The sequence below is a fragment of the Ciconia boyciana genome, chromosome 4 (genome assembly GCF_034638445.1).
Source record: "Ciconia boyciana chromosome 4, ASM3463844v1, whole genome shotgun sequence".
Lineage (NCBI taxonomy): Eukaryota > Metazoa > Chordata > Aves > Ciconiiformes > Ciconiidae > Ciconia > Ciconia boyciana.
Window position 1 is genome coordinate 74,220,280 of NC_132937.1, and position 26,740 is coordinate 74,247,019.

The 26,740-nt window shown below is 38.8% G+C and overlaps 1 protein-coding gene across 4 annotated transcripts in view; it reads left to right on the forward strand.

The window, feature by feature from the left end:
* LNPEP (leucyl and cystinyl aminopeptidase) overlaps nt 1–26,740 on the forward strand; it is a 70,096-nt gene that overhangs the window by 23,799 nt on the left and 19,557 nt on the right. For 2 of the 4 annotated variants that reach the window (XM_072860114.1, XM_072860115.1), the window contains 8 exons: nt 2,489–2,595; nt 5,415–6,252; nt 10,082–10,220; nt 13,562–13,693; nt 16,251–16,371; nt 17,063–17,217; nt 17,545–17,658; nt 19,812–19,943. In XM_072860114.1, the coding sequence (XP_072716215.1) occupies nt 5,438–6,252; nt 10,082–10,220; nt 13,562–13,693; nt 16,251–16,371; nt 17,063–17,217; nt 17,545–17,658; nt 19,812–19,943 (1,608 nt within the window). In that variant the 5' untranslated portion in view covers nt 2,489–2,595; nt 5,415–5,437. Of the gene's footprint in view, nt 1–2,488; nt 2,596–5,414; nt 6,253–10,081; nt 10,221–13,561; nt 13,694–16,250; nt 16,372–17,062; nt 17,218–17,544; nt 17,659–19,811; nt 19,944–26,740 lie in introns of those variants that run through there. The other 2 variants (XM_072860113.1, XM_072860112.1) reach the window with 1 other exon arrangement.

The following is a 26,740-nucleotide window of genomic DNA, read 5'->3' on the forward strand; positions in this document are numbered from 1 at the left end:
AATTTTAACCTCTTAATTAGAATATGGAAAGTTGAAAAAAGAATGATTGCCTTCAGTAATTTTCTGCATATCTTTTAAAAGGGAATGAATTTGAGGAATGGGTTGCTTAGATTCATATAAGAATTTTGAATGTTGAGATTTCAGTTCTGAGATAGAATACCCAGACATGAATCCTGATAGCCAAGAGATTACTGATTTTGTTTTGCAAGGGAAAGTACATACTTCTAGCATTATAAAGAGGTATCAATAGCATTATAGGAAGATACTGAATGAAAAATAAAGGAATAATGACTTTTTGTATTCTACAGAATATTTGTAATGGATTCCAAAAACCAAAACATCGTAAGATACTTCATTGTTGCACATACTGAGATTCATTACATGGTGTTGCCTGAGGCTTTCACACTTCAGGGGAAAGCTTACATTCTCCTTGTTAATGGGAATGGAGCTCTTCAGACAAAATAAATACTTGGAGCAAATGCTAGACAATTTTACTGCAGCCCCTGATTGTCCCTGCATGATCATGTTTTATACTGAACTTGAGTAAAGTAAAGTTGCTTTGTAAGTTAAAAGACAAATTTGTGATAGGGTATAGGATTGAAAGATGTATGTCTTGTAGGAACAAGATAAGGGACCTCCTTCTGTTTAGTTTGGTCTGATTACTTACTCACCGTTGTGTCCTTAAGTCATGCCACTTTTTACCACTTAGATATGACTATGCTGTTCACATTAGCAAAGGATGCAGTACATACAGCAAGCTTATTGTACTGTTGGCTTGTCCTGTTGTAAACTGCATTTGAATTTCATGTCTAAGCATTCTGTGCTCTTTACAGAAAACAACAGACCAGGCTTGTTATGGTCCCCTGAATATTGTAATAAGGAGATATGTTGCAATAGGTTTTTGGGCCTCTGCGTTGCAGGAGGCAGCTCTAAAGAAACTTTTTCAAAACCATCGATTTTGAGAAAAAATGCCTACCTTCCTTCAGCTTTGCAGTATTAGGAGGATTGGCTTTCTGGATTAGTCTGTCACATTTCGTTTTTAATCTCACATCTCTTCTCAGGATTGTTCCTAAACTGTGAGTATTCACATTGTTCTCTGCTAGATGTGATAATAGTTCATGTATTGAGGAAGATGTTGAAGATCTCTAATTTTCAGATTACAAATTTGTGGAAGAATTGTGTAAAGTCACTTTTACTTAAGTGTGTGTAAGATTTTGGCTGCTGTAGCTCAAGCTTTAAGCATTTAGTGCCATTTCATTAGTGCTAATTAGTGCTAATCAGGGAGCAACAAGTTTCAGCCCCATGACTTTTTTTTACCTCCTTGTTCACTCTCACACTAAGTTTATGTTTAGTAAAGATTTAGACTTAAATTGCCATTCCTGATGACAGATAATTTTTGTGGTGCATTTTAGCAGCTCAGATCAGTAATTCCTTAATTGTGGACTAGTGTGACCACAAATGCTTCTAGTATACCTGCAGCCTCTGGCATGGCAGAGGTAGTTCACTGGAACCATGCAGCTTCTTTACAGGTTAAAGTTCCCTAGTCTTGCAGTTATACTAATTTTTCCTGCATCATATTTGGAATCTGAATTAATCTGCTCGAATATCTGAATTAATGTGCTTTTAGTATGTTTTACAGTGGGAGTGTTTGCCTCTTGGCCATACTTGGTGTGAAAGATGACAGTGAAATGTGATGGTTGCAGTCATGTTCCTCAGGCTGCTGCTTATTCCTTATGGCTTGTTTCAGTTCAAGGACACCTTTTTTTGTCCTTCCTATGGGCTTTTTAACTCATATTGTAGCAGCTCATGGGTTAAAACTGAAAGGCCATAAGAGTTCAATTCACATGATTGATGACTCACACTATCATGTTATAAATTCCAGTGAACCATCAGGAAGCAAAAAGTCCAGAGTTTATCTGAGTGTAAATGCTTTAAACATGTTTGTCATGGTTCCTCTCCAAAAAGTTGTCTGACTACTATGCTTGTGTGAATGCATATGTCAGCATAAATAACTCCAGTAACCTTTTGATACTTTGTCTATGTGCTTTCCATTGGAGAATAGTAGTCTGATGATGCCCTTGACCTTCAGTAAAGTTCTAATCTTACAGATTTTCAGCAGTACAGAACAACCAAGACTTTGATTGCTTCCAATTTTTGCAAATACTTCCGTAGAAATTGTCTTTAACTGTTGGTTTCCTAGAAATGAATGTCTCTTAGGTATTAAAGCTGTGAATTGGCTTCAAACTAACTTTTGTTTTAGCTTTTCTACCTTAGTTTCAGTTTGAGATTTTTTGTATAATTCTTTTTGAGTAAAAGAGTTATTAGTGCCTGCATGCAACTTTGAAAGTATTAAGTTAGTTGGCTTTAGAAGAAACTTATTAGAGAATAAGCTCTTCAAAAAGCAAACTGTTCTATGAGCAGCAGAGCTGATGAAGCCTACTTTCTGCCAGATTTATGCTCTTTATCTTTCTCCTCCTTCCCTCTACAGTGCCTCCCCTGTCTTCTACCTCTTTTGCTGGCCATGCAACAGCACATGCCATGGCTGGGGTTGGAGCTGTGTACTGATTGGCTGCTACCTTTTGGAGTGGTTAAGATGTGAGTCTTAATACCTGCCTTTTCTACATAGCAGATATTGATTTGGTGTCTTCCACCAGGAGCTGGTTGTTTTGGGGTGGGATTGCACTGGGACTTGAAGAAATTTGGTCTTAAGTCTGTTTTCAAATTTGATTGAAGCTAGCCAGCAGATTTGAAAAGCAATCAGCTGAGGGAGTAATCAACAAGAATCTCTACTAGAAGTAGTTTAGTGAAATCTTGTTAAACAATTCTTGGGTAGAGGAATTGTAAAAGAGCTTCCGTTGCACAATACTTCATCTTTCCACTTTTTTTCCTCCACTAGTTTGTCTATGTGTTTTCACCTATAACTTAGCTTTCTGTCCTCTTTCTTTACTCTGTGAGGACTCCAATCTGATATATTAGTGCACATGCTCCAATGTAGAGACCGTAGTGCTGCACCACTGAACTGCAACCACAGCCTGAAGGCTGGAACATGAGCACTGTACTGGGAAATGCCCTAAGGACAGAAACTTTTAGAAGCTGCTTTTGACTGGAAGTTGGAGTAGATGACCTCCTGAAGTCACTTCCAACCTCAGGTATCCTGTTACCCTATGATCCTATTCCTAGTCAGAACAGCATGTTTACAATGGGACAAAGGGTGAGCAGGCATATCCAAATTCCAGCAAACTCCCTGCTTTCATCCATCTCCATATTGCTTGTTCAGATTGACCAGTGCACCTTCCTTTTACTGACTTTTTCGGGGTAGGATTTTTTTTTTTCTTTTTTCTTATTTTAAGGCTTTTGCAGAGAAATGTTCAAGGTTGATCTTTTTTAAAGTAATGCAGTAGTTTTTTGTTTGAGATACAAGGTGCTGATTCGTGAAGCTATTATTTGTTTTGAAGGTATCTGAATAGGCTCTCAGTCTAACTCTGAAATAAGCGGCAGGCAAGTATAATTAGAGGTTTAAATAGATGTCACACAAACAGGCATGGTAGAACATGGGCTAGAATAAGAATTCTTGCTCCATCCTTTTCAGTGTTATGACTACTAACACTATGGTTTTCTGAGTTTGTGGCCTTGAAACAGGAAGTCTTGATACGTTTTAGAGTAGATGTTGAGGAGTTTGGTATATCTGGTTTGAAAAGATTTTTGCCATCTTTTCTTTAAGATGTTTTATTTTCACCTTTGAGAATTTCAGCCATATGGAAACCTGACTTTAAAAGAAAAAAAGGAAAAGCAAGGCTACTACCAAACCATAAATCTTCACCCTCCCAATATCTTCCATTAGTCTGTTTCAACATTTTAAGTCCTATCAAGCAGCTATATGAAGCTATATTCCTGAAATTATTAATGTTATTTATTTCTGTAAAATATTATCCTCAATTATTGGATGGGAGCTTAGCAATATAGATCAAATCAGTAATGTATTATAGGAACACTGATATTCTAGGCTGTATATAGATTGGCAAAATGTACATTCTTGTCAGAAATTAATAAAAGTCAACCTACTTTTCAGTATGTTTAGATCCAAAGAAAAATTTATCTTTCTTATCCTGAAAACATAGAATGTGGAGGATAGAGGTGTGATGTCATTATTGTTCCATTAGCAGTAGACCGTCATGTCTGAAAGAGATCAGTTTCATTTCTGAAACCTTGCAGTTGGACAAAAGTTTTGTTTAGTTGCTTAGACAGAAGCTGTGACAGGGGACTAATTTAAATTAACTGTAATTTCAAGGCCCTAAAAAGTTGATAATGGGATTTCTTGGGCTTTTTGGGAGAGAAACCTCCATATAGATGGCTTTTCCATTTGAGTTGTTTTGTGCTCTAGGCAACTCTGTGGTGTCTCAACAAAAGCCAATGAACATCCTTTCTATGTTGTTTGTAGTGCTTTGGATTAAATACAGTATGAAAAAAAGATCTTTGCTCCTAAGTTAGCTACTTTGGGGTGTCCGTGTCCCATTCCCTGTATATACTTCTTTCCAACAGTGTTTTTAATTTTTTCCACTTTCCACTGAGCAGGTTAGCTGAAAGGTAACCTTTTACATGAACAATTATAGGCATGACCAGAAGTTTGATTGAAATGTAACTGCATGTAGAATATGAGAATAAGCTTTTAAAATTTGGTATGAATTTCAATTCTTCTTTTATGTTCAGGGATCTGTTCTCTATTAAGGACAAATTTTATGGAGACAAACAGTCTGATTTAACTTCTTATCTGTATGGATTGTTTCAAGGGTTGTATGAGCTAGATCTTAAATGAGTATGTCAATTGGAACTGTAATTTTTTTACTGCCATTTTTATGTGAGAAATATTTTTTATCTTTTTCGGGGTGTGTGTGAAAAATGTCGTTTAAAAATGTCAAATGGTTATTTTATTTGTGTAGCTTCCAGACCATTTTATTTGTGTAGCTGCCAGCACATTGTGTCAGCCAGAACTCAGTAGCTAGCATATTCAGAAACACTTCTAGATCTGTATTAGCTGCCTGTGCTTTACCCTGCAACATAAAGAATATTCTAACTAATTTAGTTCAATACAAATATAGTTTACTGGGGTAGAGGAAATGTAACCAAGATGCTGACATCAATGACCTGCAGTGATACATCTGATCCCCAGTTATGATACAAAACATGTGATTGAGTATGTGCAACGGAAGCATCCTTTTGAAGATATTGAACGCAAAATTACAGTGGGCAGAAAAGCACAGAAATGTTTTCTGGAAACAAACCTGAGAGGGAAAATTTAAGAGCTCTTGATTGTATGGGCTCTAAAATGTTTCCCATTCTGTAATTCAGTAACCTATCTTTGAGGTATTATAATCATGCCTTTTGTTTATCATGTAACATGGTCTTTTCTTTTTCAGATCGAATTCAGTTACCCAGGAATATGATTGAAAACAGCATGTTTGAAGAAGAGCCTGATGTGGTTGACTTGGCAAAAGAGCCTTGTTTACATCCCCTGGAGCCTGACGAAGTGGAATATGAACCAAGGAGCTCCCGGCTCTTGGTGCGTGGCCTTGGAGAGCATGAAATGGACGATGATGAAGAGGATTATGAGTCATCAGCAAAATTGCTGGGGATGTCCTTCATGAACAGAAGCTCGGGTCTCCGGAATAACATGTCTGTCTATAGACAAAATCCAAATGGATCATGTTTGGTGCCCTCTCCGAGGACCATGGTGGTTTGCACAGTTGTTCTTGTGATTGCAGTTTCATTAATAATGGCGATTTATCTTCTTCCCAAATGTATCTTTACCAAAGAAGGCTGCCATAAAAAAAATCATACAATGGAACTAATATACCCTTTGGCAACCAATGGAAAACTATTTCCATGGGCAAAAATTAGACTTCCTCCTGATGTTGTACCACTGCATTATGATCTCGTCTTGCAGCCAAATCTAACTACTCTGAAATTTGCAGGCTCTGTAAAGATAGTGGTTAACATCATCCAGGTAACTTGGAAGATCATACTTCACAGCTCAGGACTTAATATCACCAAGGCAACCATTACTTCAGCAGCGCATCAGGCAAAGCCAGTTGAATTCCTGGAATATCCATTGCATGACCAGATTGCAGTCATGGCTTCTGAGGCTCTCCTTGTAGGACAGAATTATACTGTCAACATAGAATATACATCTAATTTATCAGATACCTATTATGGCTTTTACAAAATTTCTTATAAGGATGAGAATTCTAAGCAAAGGTATGCCCACAAATGCAGCTTCTCTCTTCTGTCACTTCTAGATTGTGCTTTGATAATAAAAATAAGAGGGGTTGCTTTTTCTATTGGATGGTTTGTACAACTGGTTCCTATTGAGCAAAATAGATCTTTAATCGCCTGATTAATCTACCTGAAAGGTGTCTTTCATGGATGAGTTCATTAAGTCAGGGCAGCCTCTCCATCAGTTAAATGTAGTGCAGTATAGTGGTTGTAGGTAGCTGTAGTGTGGCTTTTTGTTTCATTTTTAGTTTCTCTCTTTGGAAATTCTTCCCACATCTCTTGAGTCCCTGAGTCTCAAGGCAGGGACTGGAGGAACGAAGTCCCACCATCATAAGAGAAGATCAGGTTGAGACCATCTGGGGAGCCTGAACATACACAAGTCCATGGGACCCAATGAGATGCATCCCACAGTCCTAAGGGAACTGGCACATGTAGTTGCCAAGCTGCTCTCAATCATATTTGAAAAGTCATGGCAGTCAAGCAAAGTCCCCAGTGACTGGAGGAAAGGGAAACATCACACTCATTTTTAAGAAGGGTAAATCAGTGCTTTTTACCAAGAATAATAAAATTGCCACCCGCCACCATCCACTTCAAATGGGCCTTACACTGGTCATGTACTTAAGAGTGTTCATGCCTTTGTTGGCACATAATTGTGCATGCAGGTTTTCTAGAAACAGAGCAGTGCAATAAATGAAAGACAGAAAGAGCAGTATGAGTCAGTCCAGGACCAGCTGAAAGGAAAGTAATTTTGAAGGGCCCACAAAACAACTGCTAAATAAAGACATAAACCACTTACCAGCTTGTGCTAAGAAATGCTAAGATCTAAAGCTTAAAAGAAAGTTAAACAGAATGTAAAGGAAAAAGCAAGAAGAAACAATGTTATCAGTGTTAGAAATCTTTGCAACAACAGAGAGTTTGTATGGAAATTCCCAAAATATTAATAAGTAGATTTTGTTTCCTGAAAGGGGAAGGCAGAACTTACAATTAGCACCACCAACCCAACCTTTTACAAATTGACAATATAGACTTGAAATTATTCTCTGGGAAGAGGATCACCCTGAGATTGCATTTATTTTCAGTTACTTAAAAACAAGACCCTTCATTGAGCTCTTGCAAACTTTTTCAGTGAGACTGCTTGAAGAATAAAACAGAAGTGTGGCAAACTTGGTCGTAATTGTTCTCTCTTCAGTGAGATATGATAACTATACACTGCTAATGTTTGAATTATTTAAGTCCCTCAGTGATAGCTCATCTTTAAAAAAATAAACAAAACAAGATATTCAGTGTAAAGATGATTTCATAGACTGTTAGGAAGCTGCATAACATAAAAAAGATGTATTTCTATTCTATTCTCTAAACAAAAACCCAGGATATTTTGCTTCAGATTCAGCAGGCCTCCCTAAGCATTAACAACAGACATTTAAACCAAAATTCGTTTATTTTTCTAAAGTTTACTCACAGTTTGCCTTTAAAACTCCCTTTATCTAGATCCTAGTGGGTCTATGACATAGTGCTGAATTGTACAAGAAAATAAGTTAGCTGTTTTCAAATATATGTAAAACCTGGTGCATTCAGATGAACTGTGGAACATTAAGTGGGTTCTTGAACTGGTCAGCAACTAAAATAAGGCAAAAACTCTCTTCTCTTTACTCCCATGTGTTCCTGTTGGTCCTCATGTGAGGTAGTCTAAGGGGCTTTCTTTAAGAGATCAAGAATTTTAAGAAATAAATTTGGGTTAAAGGATTGCTGACCTTTTTCAGTTTGCCTGCATTCCCGATGAAGGTGGGTGCATTTTACTGAGGTGCAAATGTAGATGACTGTTCAGATCCCCCAGGTAAAGTGCTGTTGATAAGCCTCTTAAGAAAGGTCTATTCCTGAGCGTATACTAAAACATTATAGTGTATGCATGATCATTAGAGAGAATCTCTTGCCACTTTGGAAATGGCTGATAAGCTTCAGAATTCCATGATTATACCAAAAATGCCACAAGTTGTCTCTTTGTTGTGGAATGCGTTGGATAATGAAGAATCACAAAGGGTGTAGTTGCATCAGAAGAACATAACCACAAGATGAAATGAAATTAATCGAGCCATGTAGCTTATCACAAACATTAAAGACATGCATTACCATGAAGTAAGTGGGAGTAGTAATACAGTAAGAGTAGAAGGCAAAAATCACTTGAATGATTAGCCTCTTTTTGAATTTCCATGTTTTTTCCTATTCTGATGTAGCTGAAGCTTTATTTTCTCCTTGTATTTACAGTAGTAGAAAGACAAAGTGTAAGTATTCACAGAGGAAAAAAATGGTCTGTCAGTAAGTTCTTGAGTTTTTGACCCCCTTAGTCCAGTGCTACCTGCTTTTGTTCAGGAACAGGATGTAGCACATGCTTTAACTTGTATGCTTTTCAGCAAATCCTTTTCAGAAAACTCTTTGCTGCTATCATCATTTCCATTGCCTTGCCTGCCTCTTCTATTTCCAGGGGCTTTGTCTCTGTATGTTTAATGTCAGTGGTTTTACAAATGCAGGCTGCTTTGACAACCTCTGTTGTTTATTGCATTTTCTGTATAAAACTCAAGCTACCAAGCTGCTTTTGCAAGAAAATGTCTTTTCGTCTAGTCTAGTTTTATTTTCTTTTGAAGATTTTTTATATTGCCACAAAAACATTAAAATTATCAAATGGCAAATAGCTCAGTGTTGCCAGAGGCAAATTAAAAAAAAAAAAATTGGGCCTTATTTATATTTTTATGCAGAATGGTTCTTTATTTTTTGTTTTTCTTCTGTAAAATCTTGGGGTGAAGTAAAAAAAAGAAAAATAAACTTACTGCACCAAATTCAAGATTGTCAGTGAGGGGGAAGAGTAAGAGGTTGCAAGCAGGCATAGAGATTAATCTTATGAATTGTCAGCAGTGTGCCTCCTCAGAAAAGTTGTAGGTCCAAAATTATTGGAGTCATAGTGCAGAAGAAAAGAAAAACCCCAGAAGCTTGTGGGTAGCTTGGCAGAAGGTTTAAAAAAACCCAACCAAACAAACAAAAAAAGCAATGTGAACCACTGTTCTCTCCACTGTTTAGCTCCAGTAAATACAAGACTTCAATCTGCAAACTTCTTGTTGAGCTCCGAGGGCTGTCTTGCAGGAGCAAAATACAAGTCAGAGATGCTCTCTGGGAAAAGCTGAAATTTCTGCAGCTAGTTAGTATCAAAATACTGGAGAAGGAATGTAGACTTCCAAGAAGTTCTCTTGTGATATGATTAGCTGTTGGATTAGAGACAAGACAGTGCATGAACTTACACTGAATCCATCTACTAGCCTACAAAGGGAGCAGGCATACAGTTAGATGAACTGTGGGAGCATCTGCAGGAGGAGGCATGACAATTAGATTAAAAAGCTTCCTTGTAGTCACATCTGCTGCTGAGGTTTCAAAACTTTCATTTAGTGGGCATGCTCACTAATTTAATTTTTCAGTCTCCTTTTTGTTCCCTCTTACTGGAAACTGGCTGGCTTATATTTTGGTGACTGTTCTGTAATTGTGTTATTCCACACAATTCTTCTGTGTATTCTTCTGTTGTTAAGAAAGCAAAAAACAGCCAAGCAGATTAGTTCTCAAATAAACAGATTTTTAGGGTTTTAAAAAAACCTTTTGTTAATAAAACGTTTCTTCTGACTGGACCAACCCTGTCATCTACCATTCAGAAAGCTTCTCCCATAACAAGCTGTTATAAGATTTTGGGGGAAAATGACTGTTCTTTCATAAATAAACTGACATTTATCCTTTTCATAATTCTTAATTTGTTCTTCTTTACTCTTCCCATTAGGTGGTTTGCAGCAACTCAGTTTGAACCTCTGGCAGCAAGGTCTGCTTTTCCGTGCTTTGATGAACCAGCATTTAAAGCTACTTTTTTAATCAAAATCAAAAGAGATGAGAAACTTTCCACTCTGTCAAATATGCCAAAGGTACCTGCTTTTGTAGAGGAATTTTAGTAGAGCTGCTGCCTAGGTAATCTGTTTAAGTCCTTTGCATTGTGTTTTTGTTGCATTAACGTCCAGGCGATTGACTTGAGTGGATAAGCTATAAACTGTATGACTTTATGATAAAACAACTGTCTCTTCCTCAAAGACTTGAACTAAGTAACTTCGTAGAGACAACAACTGTTCAATGCACTGCACAGTGTAGGATGTTATTGCAAGGACAGTTGAATGGCTATGGGAGGGATTCCTGTTGAATTTAAATGAATAATTATTTTGCAGTTCTGTTGTTGGCTACGTCAGTCTCAACAGCCCTTAAGATTCTTTTTTGAGTTTCCTGTGTTTGCTGATGCTGCATATGTGCAGAATACTGGAATATCTTTATCAATAGTTTGTGTAGCTAGCAACAGTCTCTGTGAAAGATATGCCTGATCTTGAAGGATGTGCTTTTGAGCCTAAATGAGGGGAAGTAGGGTGTGTATACAGAGTCAACCCCAGAATATGAATGAGGGATCTGAAATTCCTTCAGCTAGAAGTTTTCAGGCGAAATCTTGTAAGAGCATATCTGAATTTTATGGTGATGCTTTATGCCATTAAGCCTTTGGAGAAACCTTTATAGAAGCCTAATTCATTTAGACAGACCAGCAAGACTAACTTATTACCTAGTCTGTTTCTGAACTAGGACCTCTCTCATCAAAACATTACCACCATTTATCACCCAACAGAAACCCATTAATATTGATGTTGATCTAACCAATAATGAAAAAATGGCACCCCTGGTGTTGGTGGGACACACATGTACACTGTGCAGCTGGAGTTCCAGAAGGTTGTCAAAAGCTCAGGTGCTGATGTAGCTACCGTGTTTTTGAAAACCAAGCTAATAACGGCAACCTTGTGAAATAATTTCTTTTTTCACAGAGCACAAATGTTTACGTTCCTGGATTGGTGGTGATTCTCAACCATTACTTTAATGGGATTTTAGCACTTTTGTTTACATCCAGGCCTAAGAGCACTTTATTTGCTGCTCTTTTCATCAGCTTTCTTCTGCTGGACAACTCTCCTGTTTTATGTAAACAAGAAAAGGTGCTCACTCACTTTCCTCTGCTAGGTGTTGGACAAGTGGCTAAGGCAACTTTCAACAGCTTCCATAGTTCTTTATGTACAATAAGTAAACTATGGTTTACCATTAATGCATGTGTGCAGGGGACTTTGCTGAGCTAATTGAACATAATTGCTACAAGTCTATCCTATTCTTCAGTGTACCTTCCACAGATGATGGGTACTCTGAAAGACACTGATGGGTTTTCTGAAAGACCAAGAGTATTTTTGTTTTCAGCTCTATTACTGTTCTACACTACCACAGAATGTTTACTGCTACCCTGATCTGGGTATATTCTGTATGTTCCCCTGCTCATCTCTCATGACATCATTATAAAGAAGATGAGAAAGGATATTCTGTGACAATTTTCATCCCTATTAGTTGATACAGAATTATCTGGCATCTAGTGCCTTGGTTGCCAGCTTGGCAGATAATGACTGGCAGATGGAGTGGAGGCAAAATAACCATGAACTCTTCACTGTCATTTGTGGTTGGCTATTGAAGGAAAATGGTCAGGGACAATTCAAGAGCAAGGAGGGTGTTTCCTGGGGTTGCTAGGTGTTACTATTTCAGGAGCAGTTACCTGCCTGCTGTCCTTTAGTATGTCTGCTAATGCCCATTGTGTTAATAGACTTCTCCAGAAGAATAAATAAGGGCCCTCACAGTAGCAGCAGGCATATCTACTTCCTTTTTTTTTTCCCCCCCATATGTGCTTGTGCAGCACCTCCAAGCTTCCTTCTTCAGTAAATGCTTTTTGGAGTCATTTAATCTAGCCCTCCATCACCTTCCTTACTTTCTTCTATGATTTCACTCAGATTTCATGTCTTTTGTGCAAGGTGTTTATGCAACTTCACATGGACAGGAAGAAGTCATCTGGGAAACTGCTGCATGTGTGGGTGGCATTGAGCAAGACTGTGAGATTTCAGATTGTGTCTTCCTACAAACTATGCAAGTGGGTCTCTTGATGCAGGGAACAGTGAGTGTCAGTAGATATGAGCAGGCTTTTCAGCCTTCCTGAGACAATCTGCAGAGAAGCTACTTGGAGCTCAAGCTCTGTGTTGCCGAGAATTGTGACTTGAGGTGTCACCTCTTTATGAAGATGAAGCTGTAGTAAAGGCAGAAATTTATGAATTCGCTGAAGGAATTCATCAATGGCATTCTGTTAATATACAGTGGTCAGAGTAGATGATTATATTGATTATATCTTCAGGCTTAAAAATCTATTCCTCTTCAAGGCTGACAGTTAAATTTTCAGTGGCAGTTAAATGTTAAATCATTGTTTGGTTTTAAATGATCTTGTCTAAAACTAAGGTTATTGTTGTTTTTTAAATGTTTGTGTTTTCTGGAAACAAACTTATTTATGGAGTTTCAGATGGCATGTGAACTGCCATCCCTGTCTCCAGGTCTTTACTTTTCTACACTACAGTGGTTTTAAACATTTTGCTTTATTCTTTATGTAATTTATGTTTGTGAAGGACCATACAGAAAAGTACTTTTAGGCATATAGTATGCCTTTCCAGGACTAGTATTAAAGAAAAACTTCTGCACTAAAAGTAAGTTAAGATACAGCATGGTATCTTACTTCAGAAGACTGAGCAGTTACTTTTGTCAGTGTGTTTAAGGTGGGCACGTTTTTGCTTTGAGCTAACTGAAGCCTTACGTTTTCTTCACTTTTTAAAATGCGATCTCTTTTGATTTGTAAGGGTGTGTGAGGGTTTTTTTGTTCTGTTGTTCTAAAATAATGAATATGTCTGGTTATCTAGTTTTGAAGAAGGTTCTGGGAAGAGACAAATGTTTAACTCATGCAATACCAGTATTTTTAGTAGGCTATGCTGAACTGTGTCTCTGATCTAGCCTAAAGCTCTCTTGAATTAATGCTAATCTTTATGTTAACTTTGGATTATACTGAGGGTTTAAGTGTGAACTCAATTGGATTGATGGTTTCTCCAACAATGCACTTGTCTGGTAATGCTGCATAATAAAAGCTTGACAAATAATTTAAGCCTATATAGGCTTAAATGTTCCGTGTCTCCTTAAGTTTTGTTATACCATGAGTAAGTTGTGACTATCATCTATCCCACTGAAAGATAACCAAAATATAAAGATGTTCTGCAAGATTGCTTATAAACTGTTTCTAGTGTGAAGTAATTCTTTGATTTAATATTGGTTCCTCACACGTCTTAGTGTTCTTTTGTCTGCATTAATAACAATGTTTTCCTTTCACCTGCAGAAATCTACTACTCCTGTGACAAATGGAATTGTTCAAGATGAGTTTTTTGTGAGTTTGAAGATGAGCACCTACCTAGTAGCCTTTGTTGTTGCAGACTTGAAAAACATCAGTAGGGAAACTAATGGGAGTCTGGTATGTTTGTTCCACTTTAAGTACTCCCTCACCCCTCCCAAGCCAACAAGCTAACCGAAACAAAACAAAAAAATCTCCAAACCAACAAGCAAACTCTGTCTCTTTTAAATTTATTTATCTTATTGGTTTTATTATACTCATCATAGGTAATGGACAAAAGCAATATGCTATAGGTTGGACTGACTTCAGGGCTTATACTGGATTGAGAAGACTTTTACAGCAAGGGACTCAGCATCAGGTCTTGTTAACAATGGAAATTTACAAAATGTAAAATTCCTAAGATCTTTCAGAACTGGAAGCTTTAAACTTTTAGTTTTAATACTTCATCTGTGGGGGAGTAATGTCATGCAAACCAAGTGTTGTTCAGATGATGTACAGAAACATTACAGTTCCCAAGGAAGCCTACATACTATTTCAAGCAGTGCTGCAAATATATTCTATACCTGCAAAGATAACCTACCTAAAAAAACCCATGCCCTGCAGTAAAGCAAATTTAGACTAACTTTAAGTCTGCATTTAGTCACTTGAATACAATTATTTCATTGTGGGGTTTTTGTTTTTCCAAAGGTTCCAAAAATCAAACAGTTGGTCCTGTTTGATCTTTGTCCTTCATGGGGATATGGCCTGCAGGGTCAGTAAGAAGTTCCTACAATGTATGCAATTAAAGTAACTAAAGAAAAAACATGGTAATATTAGGAGATGCTCCTTTAATCTTATTTTAGGAGGTGCAGGAGTTTCATGTGAGCAATGATTTTCATGACTCTCTAGCAGGAGCTGCCCCTTTGTGGTGAAATGTCAGAAGTGCCAGTACCTACCTAGAAAGAGCCAGAGGGAATAGTGCTAGGAGCACTGCAGGAGAAGCAGCCTTCTCTTTAATCCAATATACAGAAGTAAAGATACTGGTCAATAGGCTTCGATTCTGACTTGGACAAGTATTTCTAATTATAGCTGAATAGGACACACTGGTCTAACCTGAAAAGTTAGACCACTACTTTTTTTCTTTTTTTCCTTGTGGCTACTATTCAGGTCTGTATTTGAACTGTATTTGTGTAAAACCATATAGTCAGTTCTTTATCAGGCAGAAAACTGATCAGTACACTAAATGTTTTGTGTTTGCAGAGAGCCTGAAACAACTGTCTATGTGGTGTGCTTTGCTTTGTTCATAATAGGTGACTAACTTGCATGGATTGTCAGTACTTCAGAAGTATTTTATGGCAGAGACGTAGGAGAGGAGAAAAAGACTGAGTGATGTATTCTGACTAAGGGAAGTGGTTCTAAACTGTGCTTCTCCTTCAGTCTGACCACGAAGCAAGATTTGGCCAAGCTAGGGAAGTCCATCAGACCTTTAGAAGGCACAAAACACATGGGATCTAGCAAGTACTCTTATATACTTGCCAGCTTAAAGGGAGAAAGCATATGAATTGTCATACCAAGTAAGGCTGGAGTCTAGCTAGTGGGTTCTGTTGCCAACAGTGTCTAGTAGGCCAAGGGAGACTGTAAGAAGGAAGCATATGATGACATTTTCCACGAAACACCTTCTCAGAATGCTTCCAGCAATTTGTGGCTGGGAGATTCAAAGAATTTGAGCTAACCAGTTCACATAGAATAAGTTTATTGTCATGAATGTTATAAGATAGCTTAGAGTTGAACTAAAGTTGCTTTGTGTTCATAATGCAATGAGATTTTTCTAAACTCTAGAAGATCCTGAGGGGCTTTTATGTTTTGTTTTTGAGCTTAAAATTTACAGCTAATGGTACTTTTGTACTTCCACAAACACAAGATTAGATCCTTACTGGTATATGCTTGGTTCAAACTCAAAAATTAAAAGGTCACCCTATCCATCTATTTGAAATGTCATTTGTTTACTGATTTGTAGCATGGTAAGAGGGAGTTGTGGGGTTTTTTTAAAATAGAACAGGAAAATTAGTCTCAACATATTTTGTGTTTGTGTACGAAAGGGTGTCCTAAACTTGGATCAACCTGTAACCTAATCAAAGTTATTTTCTCCATATAGCTGCTTCAACATGAATAGAGGGAGACTGTAACCTCTCAATTTTTGTGAATGCTTCTTACATGTAATTGCATCTAATGTGGCCCTGCCTTAGAGAGGGCAATGAATGAACTTTGTGCCAATTATTATTTTTTGAGATAATTTCTTGCAAATGATACTAGTATTATCATACTGATAGCCTAAACTTATGGATTAATTGAGGTATGCAGGGAGGGTCACTTAATAACTCATGAGGGAGTAAAAAAGGAAATGGATCAATTTCTGTTCATGTAGACCCTTCTTGAACACCTTCCTTAAAGGTGTCAGCCTTGAATTGTTCTTGCGTACACATTGGTCAATTGCATAGTCTGTCTGTATTTCACTAGTGAATAAGCTCTGGTAAAAAAATTAACTCTTTATTGACAACTTCATTACTTGTGTTGTAACTTACGTGTGTACTCCCAAAACTGTGTCCTGTCTGTTTCATGACTTCTGCCAGCTCCTCTTTTACTTCTAAAGCTTTTGTAGCTATACATTTTAAAATCTTATCTTCTCTGTTTGGACTAGGTGTCCGTCTATGCCATACCGCAGCATCTAAACCAAGTTGGGTATGCCTTAAACACAGCAGTGAAACTTCTTGAATTTTATCAAAAATACTTTTTAATAAACTACCCTCTTGAAAAATTAGGTAAGTTCTTTTGAACTTTCTTTAAACAGAAGAAGAAGCCATAATCAATTCTGAGAAATGCAGGGGAACTTTCATTCTAAAAGGGTGTGCTTAAAAGAAAAAAGATAGCATAAAATATCTGTGAAATAAGGTTCCCACAAAATTATTTTAAAAATTCATTAAATGTTTGACTGAGTATGAGTATTAGGTGATTCCCAAGCTGGAAGATTTTTGTGAGCTTTTGACACTGGATTGCTCATACTTGTACATAACATCAAAGAAATAATTCAGTGTAAATTTAACATGATGTGCCTTGGTAGGGACATACAGAATTCTCAGTCTGTAAACAATGTTCACCAGTGCAAAATCTGCAGCCTGACTTCTCTGCATGTATTAATTTGACTACAAAGACAATGAAATGCAGTCTTCTAAGACATTACTCTCAGTAGGGCCCCATTTCCTTGTTACTTGTGTGCATGCAAGATCTATAGGCAGTGCCTGTGTAGTGCTTTAAGTTGTTTGCGTAAGAGTACTGCCAGAGAAACATGGCTATAAATCTATGGGGCTTTTGTGCTTGAGATGTGAGCACGTGTCCACACCACAGGATTTAAATAATGAAGTTTTTAGGGATTATGTAATAGAATAAGTAGACTTGAAATACAGAATTGCTTTAACTAGCAGTTTTCAAAAGCTTCTTTCAAATCTTTTCCAGATCTGGTAGCAATTCCTGATTTTCAGTCCAGCGCAATGGAAAACTGGGGCTTGATCACCTTCCGAGAAACAACACTCTTGTTTGACAGTAATACTTCTTCAGCAAGGGATAAAAAGTTAATAACTGCAGTGATAGCACATGAGCTTGCCCATCAGGTACTGGATGGGGGAGGTCGTTGTTTAAATGTGGTGGGTTTTTTTGGTTGTGTTTTTTTTTTTTTAAATGCAAATGTCCTTAAATTCACCCCTGTCCTCACTGTGACTGGGTTGTGCATTGTATCTGTTCAGAATACCTGCAGGTGTATTTTCTCCAGTACAACAGGCAGAGTTCAACTCTGTGATGATGTACTTACGGAGTTGTTCATGCAAAAGTATTATCGTGGTTTTGATTTTGCCACAAGATAAAGCTGAGGACGGATGGAGTGTTACTGTACTAATTTGATTTTATTTCTGAAAAAGAATTATGTTTTTGGTCTTTCATAGTGGTTTGGTAATCTAGTAACTATGGAATGGTGGAACGATCTCTGGCTGAATGAGGGATTTGCCACTTTCATGGAGTACTTTGCCATGGAGGAGATTTTTCCAGAATTACATTCAGTAAGTACTTTGTATAACTACACTTACTGTACCTTTGCAGAGATCTGTTTTTTAATTCTGACCATAAAGGACTGATATTTATAAACTTACATTGAAATTCACTTTGGGCACCATTGAGATTATACTGTATCTCCTCTGCTTTGGCACTTTCATTATATTGGAAGTGGTTTTGGGGGGGGCTTTGGGGAGGGTATGTTGGTTTGTTCTTTTTTTTTTATTTTGGTAGTAGTCTACATGCAGTCTTTGTGTTTTGTGTAGGTTAAAGCATTCTGTGCAAAATAGCAGGTTTTAAAAGGTGCAGGTGTCTATATATCAAATTATAACTTAAAATCCTTATACAGAAAGTCCAGGTGTGTTGTTGACCAAGATTGTCTGTCTCTACTTTTCCTAATAGACTTAGGAAGCACCAAAGCTTTAGGTTTCTAAATATGCCTGGAGTAACTCCTATCTTTCCATCATTGTGGTACTTGCTTGTGTCGGAATCAATGTGGGATTCACAAATCAGGGGACCTGGTATAAAAGTATCATATGGTCCTACCTAACGGATTCGGACAGCATTGAGTTACACTAATAGTTCAAAGCACTGCTCCGACAGGCACTTCTATGAACACATGTGGCTGAAGGGTAGAATCTTTTTCATATAATAACCTAGTGATCATTTAAAAACTCACTCAGGTACTATGTGACCGAGCTTCTCAGACTCTGGAAAACATGAAGGATTCAAACTTGATCTTTCCTCTCCAAGGAAGGGATACCAGCTGTAAAGCATCCCTGTCACTGAATGCAGGCAGAGAAACAAAGATTAGTGGAACTAAATGGAGAGGGCAGTGGAGAGACTGATTTTGCATCCTGGGTAAAGGTATCTCCTAGGAGAGGAGATACCTGGGCTCTGGAACCAGATTCCAGGAGTATTTATGTGATTTACATTAGTCACAGGATTAAAAATGTGATGTGTACTGACTGTTTCCTGCTTGCTGGATTCTGATCTTCTCAGCATTCTGGCTGAGTGTGAGTTTTGAGTTCTTAATTCACCCTTGTTACTGCATTAAGAAACTTGGGTTGCTAACTTGGTTCAGTAGAATTCTTTCTTGGAGCTGGATGTTTAAAAAGTTTTTCATTTGCCTTAGCTTTGTTGTTGAGTTTGATGGGCACTGAAAGTATGTTTGTATAGCCATTCTGCTTGTTGGCTGCATATGTGGTGAGGAGAGGACACAAAACTAGTCTAATATTTTAACAAGGACACATCTAACACTTGTATACTTCATTCTGAAAGGTATCTGACAAGGTGCCTTCACCAATATCTCATTTCAGTGCTTGGTGGTGCCAAAATGTGTTTTGATAAAAAAAATGACTCCGAACTTCTGCATTCAAGAATAGCTCTAATATATTAAACTTTAAAGGGTATCTTTATTGTATTGTACACAGGTATTACCTTTTTATTTTTTTGTAACCTTCTACTGTATAGAGGAAACTGTATAAAGAATTGTTTGCTCAATGAAATTTTTTGCTCAATGAAAGTCGCAATGAAATTAAATGGACAAATACCAGTACAATCAGGTTCTTTTCAGTGTTTGGGGTTGTCTTGTTCTGGTAACAATGTATTAAATTCAAATACCTTCATTCTAGAAGAAAAGAAGGAAGAGACTTTGGTAACTAGGATCACTAGATAAGGTGGTATTTACATTCACACAAACATCACTGCAGTGAGTAATTTCCCTAGATTTCATGCTTTAAAATGAAAACGTACTAAAGAAATAATGCTTTTGTATTCCCTGCTTCATGTAAATGATCTGAAAACATTGGTGACCAAATCTGAAATTGGGCACATATTTACTTAGTAGGTACATTTATTTTCTCTAGTGCCACTGATGCATTCACCTGAGACAGGAGCTTGAGGGTTTGGATAATGATGTAAACTCAAGACTTGAGATTCCACTGCTAAAATGTGGCAGGGAGAGAGTAGATTTTGCTACTCTGACAATTCTTTTGTCAGAGAAATGCTACCCTGACAATTCTTTTGCTGCCTCCATTGGCAGGAAGGCGAGCAATGGCACGTTAGACCAATGGACGAGCAAAGCAGCGACAACTTTTACTGTTCTGCTTACCATGTATGTTCTAGCTTCTCAGACACTTAATAAATGTTTCTCTTCTAGGATGAAGATTTCCTTAATTTAATTTTCAAGGCTATGATGAAGGATTCCTTGAATTCTTCACACCCAGTCTCTTCTGCTGTTCAGTCTTCAGAGCAAATTGAAGAAATGTTTGATGCACTTTCTTATATCAAGGTAACTTTAAAAATATTTGGAAATATTTGGAAAGGGCTATATTAGCTATTGAAAATATTAATGTGGAATCATGAGTGTCATGGTTTACCTTCAGTTGGCAACTAAGCACCACACAGCCGCTCGCTCACCCTCCCCTCCTGGTGGGATGGGGGAGAGAATTGGAAAAGTAAGCAAACTCGTGGGAGCAAAAGTAGAGAAAACTCGTGGGTTGAGATAAGAACAGTTTAATAGTTGGGAAAAAGAAAAAAAATGTAACAACAACAACAACAATAATAATAATAATAATAATAATAATAATAATAAAAAATTGTAATGAAAAGGAAAACAAGAAAAGAGAGAGAGAGGAACAAAACCCAGGGAAAAAAAAAACAAGTGATGCAACCGCTCACCACCTGCTGACCGATGCCCAGCCGGTCCCCGAGCAGTGATCACTATCCCCAGCCAACTCCCCCTAGTTTAGATACTAAGCATGACGTCATATAGTATGCAATAGCCCTATGGCCAGTTTGGGTCAACTATCTTGGCTGTCCCCCCTCCCACCCAGCTTCTCGTGCACCTGACAGCCTGGGAAGCTGAGAAGTCCTTGACTAGTGTAAACACTACTTAGCAACAACTAAAACATCAGTGTGTTATGAACATTATTCTCATACTAAATCCAAAACACAGCACTATATTAGCTACTAGGAAGAAAATTAACCCTATCCCAGCCGAAAACAGGACAGTATCCACTCCTTATTCTATACCATCTATGTCATGCCCAGGTTCTGCCCTTTCTAAAACATTCCAATTAATCACCACCACTTTCCCTGTCTTTTGATATATACACACAGATATCATTCCCTTGGTCTGTGGTCCATCCCTCTAAAACGTCCATTGATTTCATTTAGTCCATGGCTTTGGGCTCCATCTGTCTTAACAGTCCTTCAGGGCAGGAGAGATGGTGTGTGGTGTTGGATTGTTGCATGCTGAAGCCAGTTCTGGTTCCATCACTGCTGCACTTTGCTTGGTTTCATCAAAGTTCCTTCTTCATTAATCTGGGTGATTCTTACTGTAATACTGTTGATAACATCATACCACTCAGTTCATCAGCTATTCTCACCCAAAATCAAATCCCCTTGAGGTACTCATCAAACTTCCCTGTCCTTTCACGTTACCCACCAAGTGCACCCAGGTCCCTGAGCAAAAGCAATCTCATGAATGGGTTTACCCTTGCTTGAGGCAGGATTAACTGAGACTGTTTTCCCCAGCATGTTTTTTATGTGCACTACAGGGACTTTATCGCCTTCTACGGTATGTAAAAGTTTTGATTGGGCAGGGCCAGCTTGATTGGCAGATCCCCTAGTGATGACTAACCAGGTGGCCTTTGCTAAATGTGTATCCCAGTGTTTAAATGTCCCACCACCCATTGGTCTTAGCATAGTCTTTAGCATTGTATCGTTCGATTTTCCCAGAGGCTGGTGCGTGATAGGGGATGTGATACACCCACTCAATCCCATGCGCATTGACCCAAGTGTCTATGAGGTTGTTTCAAAAATGAGTTCCATTGTCTGACTCAATTCTCTCTGGGGTGCCATGTCGCCATACGACTTGCTTTTCAAGACCCAGGATAGTATTCTGGGTGGTGGCATGGGGTACAGGATATTTTTCCAGCCATCCGGTGGTTGCTTCCACCATTGTGAGCACATGGCACTTGCCTTGGCAGGTTTGTTGGGAGTGTGATATAATCAAACTGCCAGGCCTCCCCATATTTATATTTCAGCCATCATCCTCCATGCCAGAGAGGCTTTAACCGCTCAGCTTGCTTGATTGCAGTGCATGTTTCGCATTCATGGATAACCTGTGCAATAGCATCCATGGTCAACTCCACCCCTTGATCACAAGCCCATCTATCTGTTGCATCTCTTCCTTGATGGCCTGAGATGTCATGGGCTCACCGAGCTATAAATAATTCACCCTTATGTTGCCAGTCCAGATCCACCTGAGCCACTTCAGTCTTAGCAGCCTGATCCACCTGCTGGTTGTTTTGATGTTCCTCAGTGGCCTGACTCTTGGGTACGTGAGCATCTACGTGACGTACTTTTACAACCAGGTTCTCTACCTGGGCAGCAATATCTTGCCACGGTGCGGCAGCCCAGATGGGTTTGCCTCTGTGCTGCCAATTGTTCTGCTTCCATTGCTGCAACCACCCCTACAGGGCATTTGCCACCATCCATGAATCAGTACACAGGTAAAGTACTGGTAAAGCACTTTTCTCGTTCAGAAATGTCTAAAGCCAACTGGATGGCCTTTACTTCTGCAAATTGGCTTGATTCACCATCTCCTTCAGCAATTTCTAGAACTTGTCGTATAGGACTCCACATAGCAGCTTTCCATCTCCGATGGTTTCCCACAAGACAACAGGACCCATCAGTGAACCGGGCATATTGCTTCTCATTTTCTGGTAGTTTATTGTACAGTGAGGCCTCCTCAGCATGCATCACCTCCTCCTCTGGTGATATTCTGAAATCTTTGCCTTCTGGCCAGTCCATGATCACTTCCAAGATTCCTGGGCAATTGGAGTTTCCTATTCAAGCCCGTTGTGTAATCAATGAGACTCACTTACTCCACATAGCATCAGTTGCATGATGTATAGAGGGGACCCTCACTTTGAACATCCAGCCCAGCAGCCCTGGAAGTCAGGGTGCCAGGAGGAGCTGTGCTTCAGTACCAACCACTTCCAAAGCAGCTTGAATCCCTTCATATGCTGCCAATATCTCTTTTTCAGTTGGAGTATAGTGGGCCTCGGATCCTCTGTATCCCTGACTCCAAAACCCTAAGGGTTGACCTGGTGCTTTCTGCCAGAGGCTCCAGGTAGGGCCACTCTCCCTGGCTGTGGTGTAGAGCACATTTTTTACATCTTGCCCTGCCCATGCTGGCCCAAGGGGCTACTGCATGAACTATCTCCTGTTTAATTTGTTCAAAGGCTTGTCGTTGCTTAGGGCCCTATTTGAAATCGTTCTTCCTCCGGGTAATTTGATAGAGATCAGACTGTAATTTGGAATATGCTTTCTCCAAAAACCCACAATGCCTAAGAAACCTTGTGTTTCTTTTTTGCTAGTTGGTGGAGACATGGCTGTTATTTTGTTAATCACATCCATTGGGATCTGATTACGTCCATCTTGCCATTTTATTCCTAAAAACTGGATTTCCTGTGCAGGTCCCTTGACCTTACTTTGTTTTATGACAAAACAGGCTTTCAGTAGGATTTGGGCTATTGTCTTCCATTTCTCAAAAACTTCTTCTGCTGTTTTGCCCCACATGATAATGTCATCAACATATTGCAGATGTTCTGGAGCTTTGACCTGTTCCAGTGCCATCTGGATCAGTCCATGGCAAATGGTAGGGCTGTGTTTCCACCCCTGGGGCAATCGATTCCAAGTATACTGAACGCCCCTCCAAGTGAAAGCAAACTGTGGCCTGCACTCTGCTGCCAAAGGGATTGAGGAAAATGCTTTAGCTGTATCAGTTGTAGCATACCACTTGTCTGCTTTTGACTCCGGTTTGTACTGAAGTTCCAGCATGTCCGGCACGGCAGCACTCAGCAGTGGCGTGACTTCATTCAGGCCAGAATAGTCTACTGTTAGTGTCCACTCTCCATTAGACTTTTGCACTGGCCATATAGGGCTGTTAAAAGGTGAACAAGTCTTACTGATCACTCCTTGGCTCTCCAATCAATGAATCAGCTTATGGATGGGAATCAGGGAATCTCAGTTGGTACGATATTGCTGCTGGTGCACTGTTGTGGTAGCAATCGGCACCTGTTGTTCTTCGACCCTCAGCAACCCCACAACAGAAGGGTCCTCTGAGAGACCAGGCAACGTGGACAGCTGTTTAATTTCCTCTGTCTCCAAGGCAGCTATACCAAAAGCCCACCAGTACCCTTTTGGGTCCTTGAAATACCCTCTCTTGAGGTAGTCTATGCCAAGGATGCACGGCCCAGAGGTGGTACTGACGTACAGTAATGGCTTCAGTACAAAACTTAGATACCAAATTAAGCTCAAGGTCACTGTTTTAGTAACATCTCCCAGGCAAAACATCACTAATGACTGCAGAGCACAGCAAACTGCAAAAACCAACACCAATCTTCAACATGTACAGCAAAAAAATGAGCATGGGTGCAGATAAACCAGTATCGAGAACAAATGAATCAATATCGTGACCTGCAACTATTAACAGATCTAAATTCTTTAATACGCCCTGGTTAATCTGTTATTATCTCAACCCTTCATGCCCCACGTTGGGCACCAAAAAGGACTGTCATGGTTTAGCTTCAGTTGGCAACTAAGCACCACACAGACACTCGCTCACCATCCCACCCGGTGGGATGGGGGAGAGAACCAGAAGAGCAAAAGTAAGAAAAATTGTGGGCTGAGATAAGAACAGTTTAATAATTGGGAAAAATTTAAAAAATGTATACAATAATAGTAGTAGTAGTAGTAGTAGTAATAATAATAATAATAATAATAATAATAATAATAATAATATTGTAATGAAAAGGAAAACAACAAAAGAGAGAGAGAGAACAACACCCAGCGGAAAAAAAACTCCACAAGTGATGCAACCACTCACCACCTGATGATGAATGCCCAGCCAGTCCCCAAGCAGAGATCGCTGTCCCCTGGCCAACTCCCCCCGTTTATATACTGACCATGACGTCATATGGTATGGAATAGCCCTTTGGCCAGTTTGGATCAACTGTCTTGGCTGTGCGCCCTCCCAGTTTCTTGTGCACCTGGCAGAGCATGGGAAGCTGAAAAGTCCTTGACCAGTGTAAACATTACTTAGGAACAACCAAAACATCAGTGTGTTATGAACATTATTCTCATACTAAATCCAAAACACAGAACTATATTAGCTACTAGGAAGAAAATTAACCCTATCCCAGCCAAAACCAGGACAATGAGTAAGTAGGCATGTACTGACAATTGTTTGGGGGTAATTTATACCTAGCAGAAACAATGCAGGGTCTCTCAGTAGTGTTTCTGAGTGGTTACATAGCTTTCGATTAGGAAAAGATTATGTATGTATATTTGTGTCTTTACTTAACACCCTTCTGCTTGGTGCATGCTTCAGCACAAAGTAAAATACTCAAGAAGATGTAAGAGAGGACCCCGTAGGCGAAATAAAATATCCAGTTAGACATACATTCTTTTTCGGATAGCAGACTGTAACAAGTGTTTAAGAAAAGAGTAACAACGAGGCACTTATTGAAGCAATCACTCCTTTTTATACTCTCTCTGCTTTTAAAAAACAGTATTTTAAATAATTCCTGAGCTAGAGGCTTGCATCTGGTATGTAAAATTATTTCACTGCATAATCTGGTTGTCTGCAACTTGATTATTTCTAATGTCTAGTGAGGGTTGTGTGTGAGGTTTATCTTTTTAAAGCTTCACAGTGCCTCACTTCAAAATGCATGACAGAGCAAAAATCTGTTTTTGCCAAATTTTTACTCACATTTTCTCAGGTTTTAGATACTGTGTCCCATGATTTTGGCAGTATTGGAGGAAAGCCCTTTATATCTTTTGGATTAGCTGTAATTTTTTCCTCCACCATCTGTGTATACTTGTACATTCATATAATAAGAAACATGGGAACAGCTAGTGCTTACTAGAAAATAGTCAAATGCTACATCTGCTGCTGCTCAGTGGAATGCAGTTTCCACAGCTGTCTTGGTTTGTATCCTCTGATTTCTTTTTGCAAGTCTCAGCTGGTCGACATGTGTTGTCTGGCATCCTTGAGTGGTCCGAGATGCCAAATGGACCTACAATAGTGATGTGCTTCCGTTTATTTTGGTTTCTTGTTTTCTGAACTACAAGAACAGAGATGTGTGATTTTCAGCTTCCCTTAGTTGTGAAATGGATTTGGCTTCTCTCCCTAAGGTGTATATCAAAAAGCATGGCTGTTGTTTCATGCTTCAGAGTTGCTGTCTCAAATAATTCCCTTTATGGTGAGCTTCTGGAAGCTATGCATCATGCACGATCATGTCTGTAGCCAACTAACTTCAGAGATAACAATACTGTCACTGTTTGCTTGATCAAAACTGTATATAATTTTAATGGAAATATTCCATAAGTGATTGGGCTGGAGTTTCAGTCAATTAGTAAAGTGTTATATTTGGATAATTACTTCATTACTTCATTGCTACTAATAAGTATGTGCACCTTCTGAATAGAAGCATAGCAACCTACACCTTTGAGTTTAGGAGCTAACCAAAAGAAGTTTTCCCCTTGCATTGCCAGAAACGGGTTTTTCATGGCTGCTTTCTATGTTTCAGAGGCTTTCATTGCATAGCTCTTCATTCATGCATGCAGTCTTTGTATTCCACTACTCTTGGCCATATACCTTACCTAACGCTCTTGGCAATTTGAATGGGAAGACACTTGCAGCATGGTCCCTAATCAGCTAAGGGGCATCTGTTATTGAATTGTACAACTTTCTTTGTTTTACTATACTACCAACTAACACAGATTAGTAGGGGGCCTCTACATTTTACTGTCTGGAATAGGAATTATTGTGCAAAATTATTTTTAGACTGGTTGTTTTGCAGACTATCGGTAAAACTAACATTCAAGGGACAACAATCCACCTGCAACAACAGAGTGTTTGGGAAGATACAACTGTAAGAAAAACAAAGTAGTAGAGCTATAGATTAAGTATGGATGCATGCAAGAGAGGAAATTATGACCATATTATTAAAAACTACAGTAAGGGGTATTCCTGCAGTTTCATGACTAATTAGATTAACCAGGCAGCCTTCA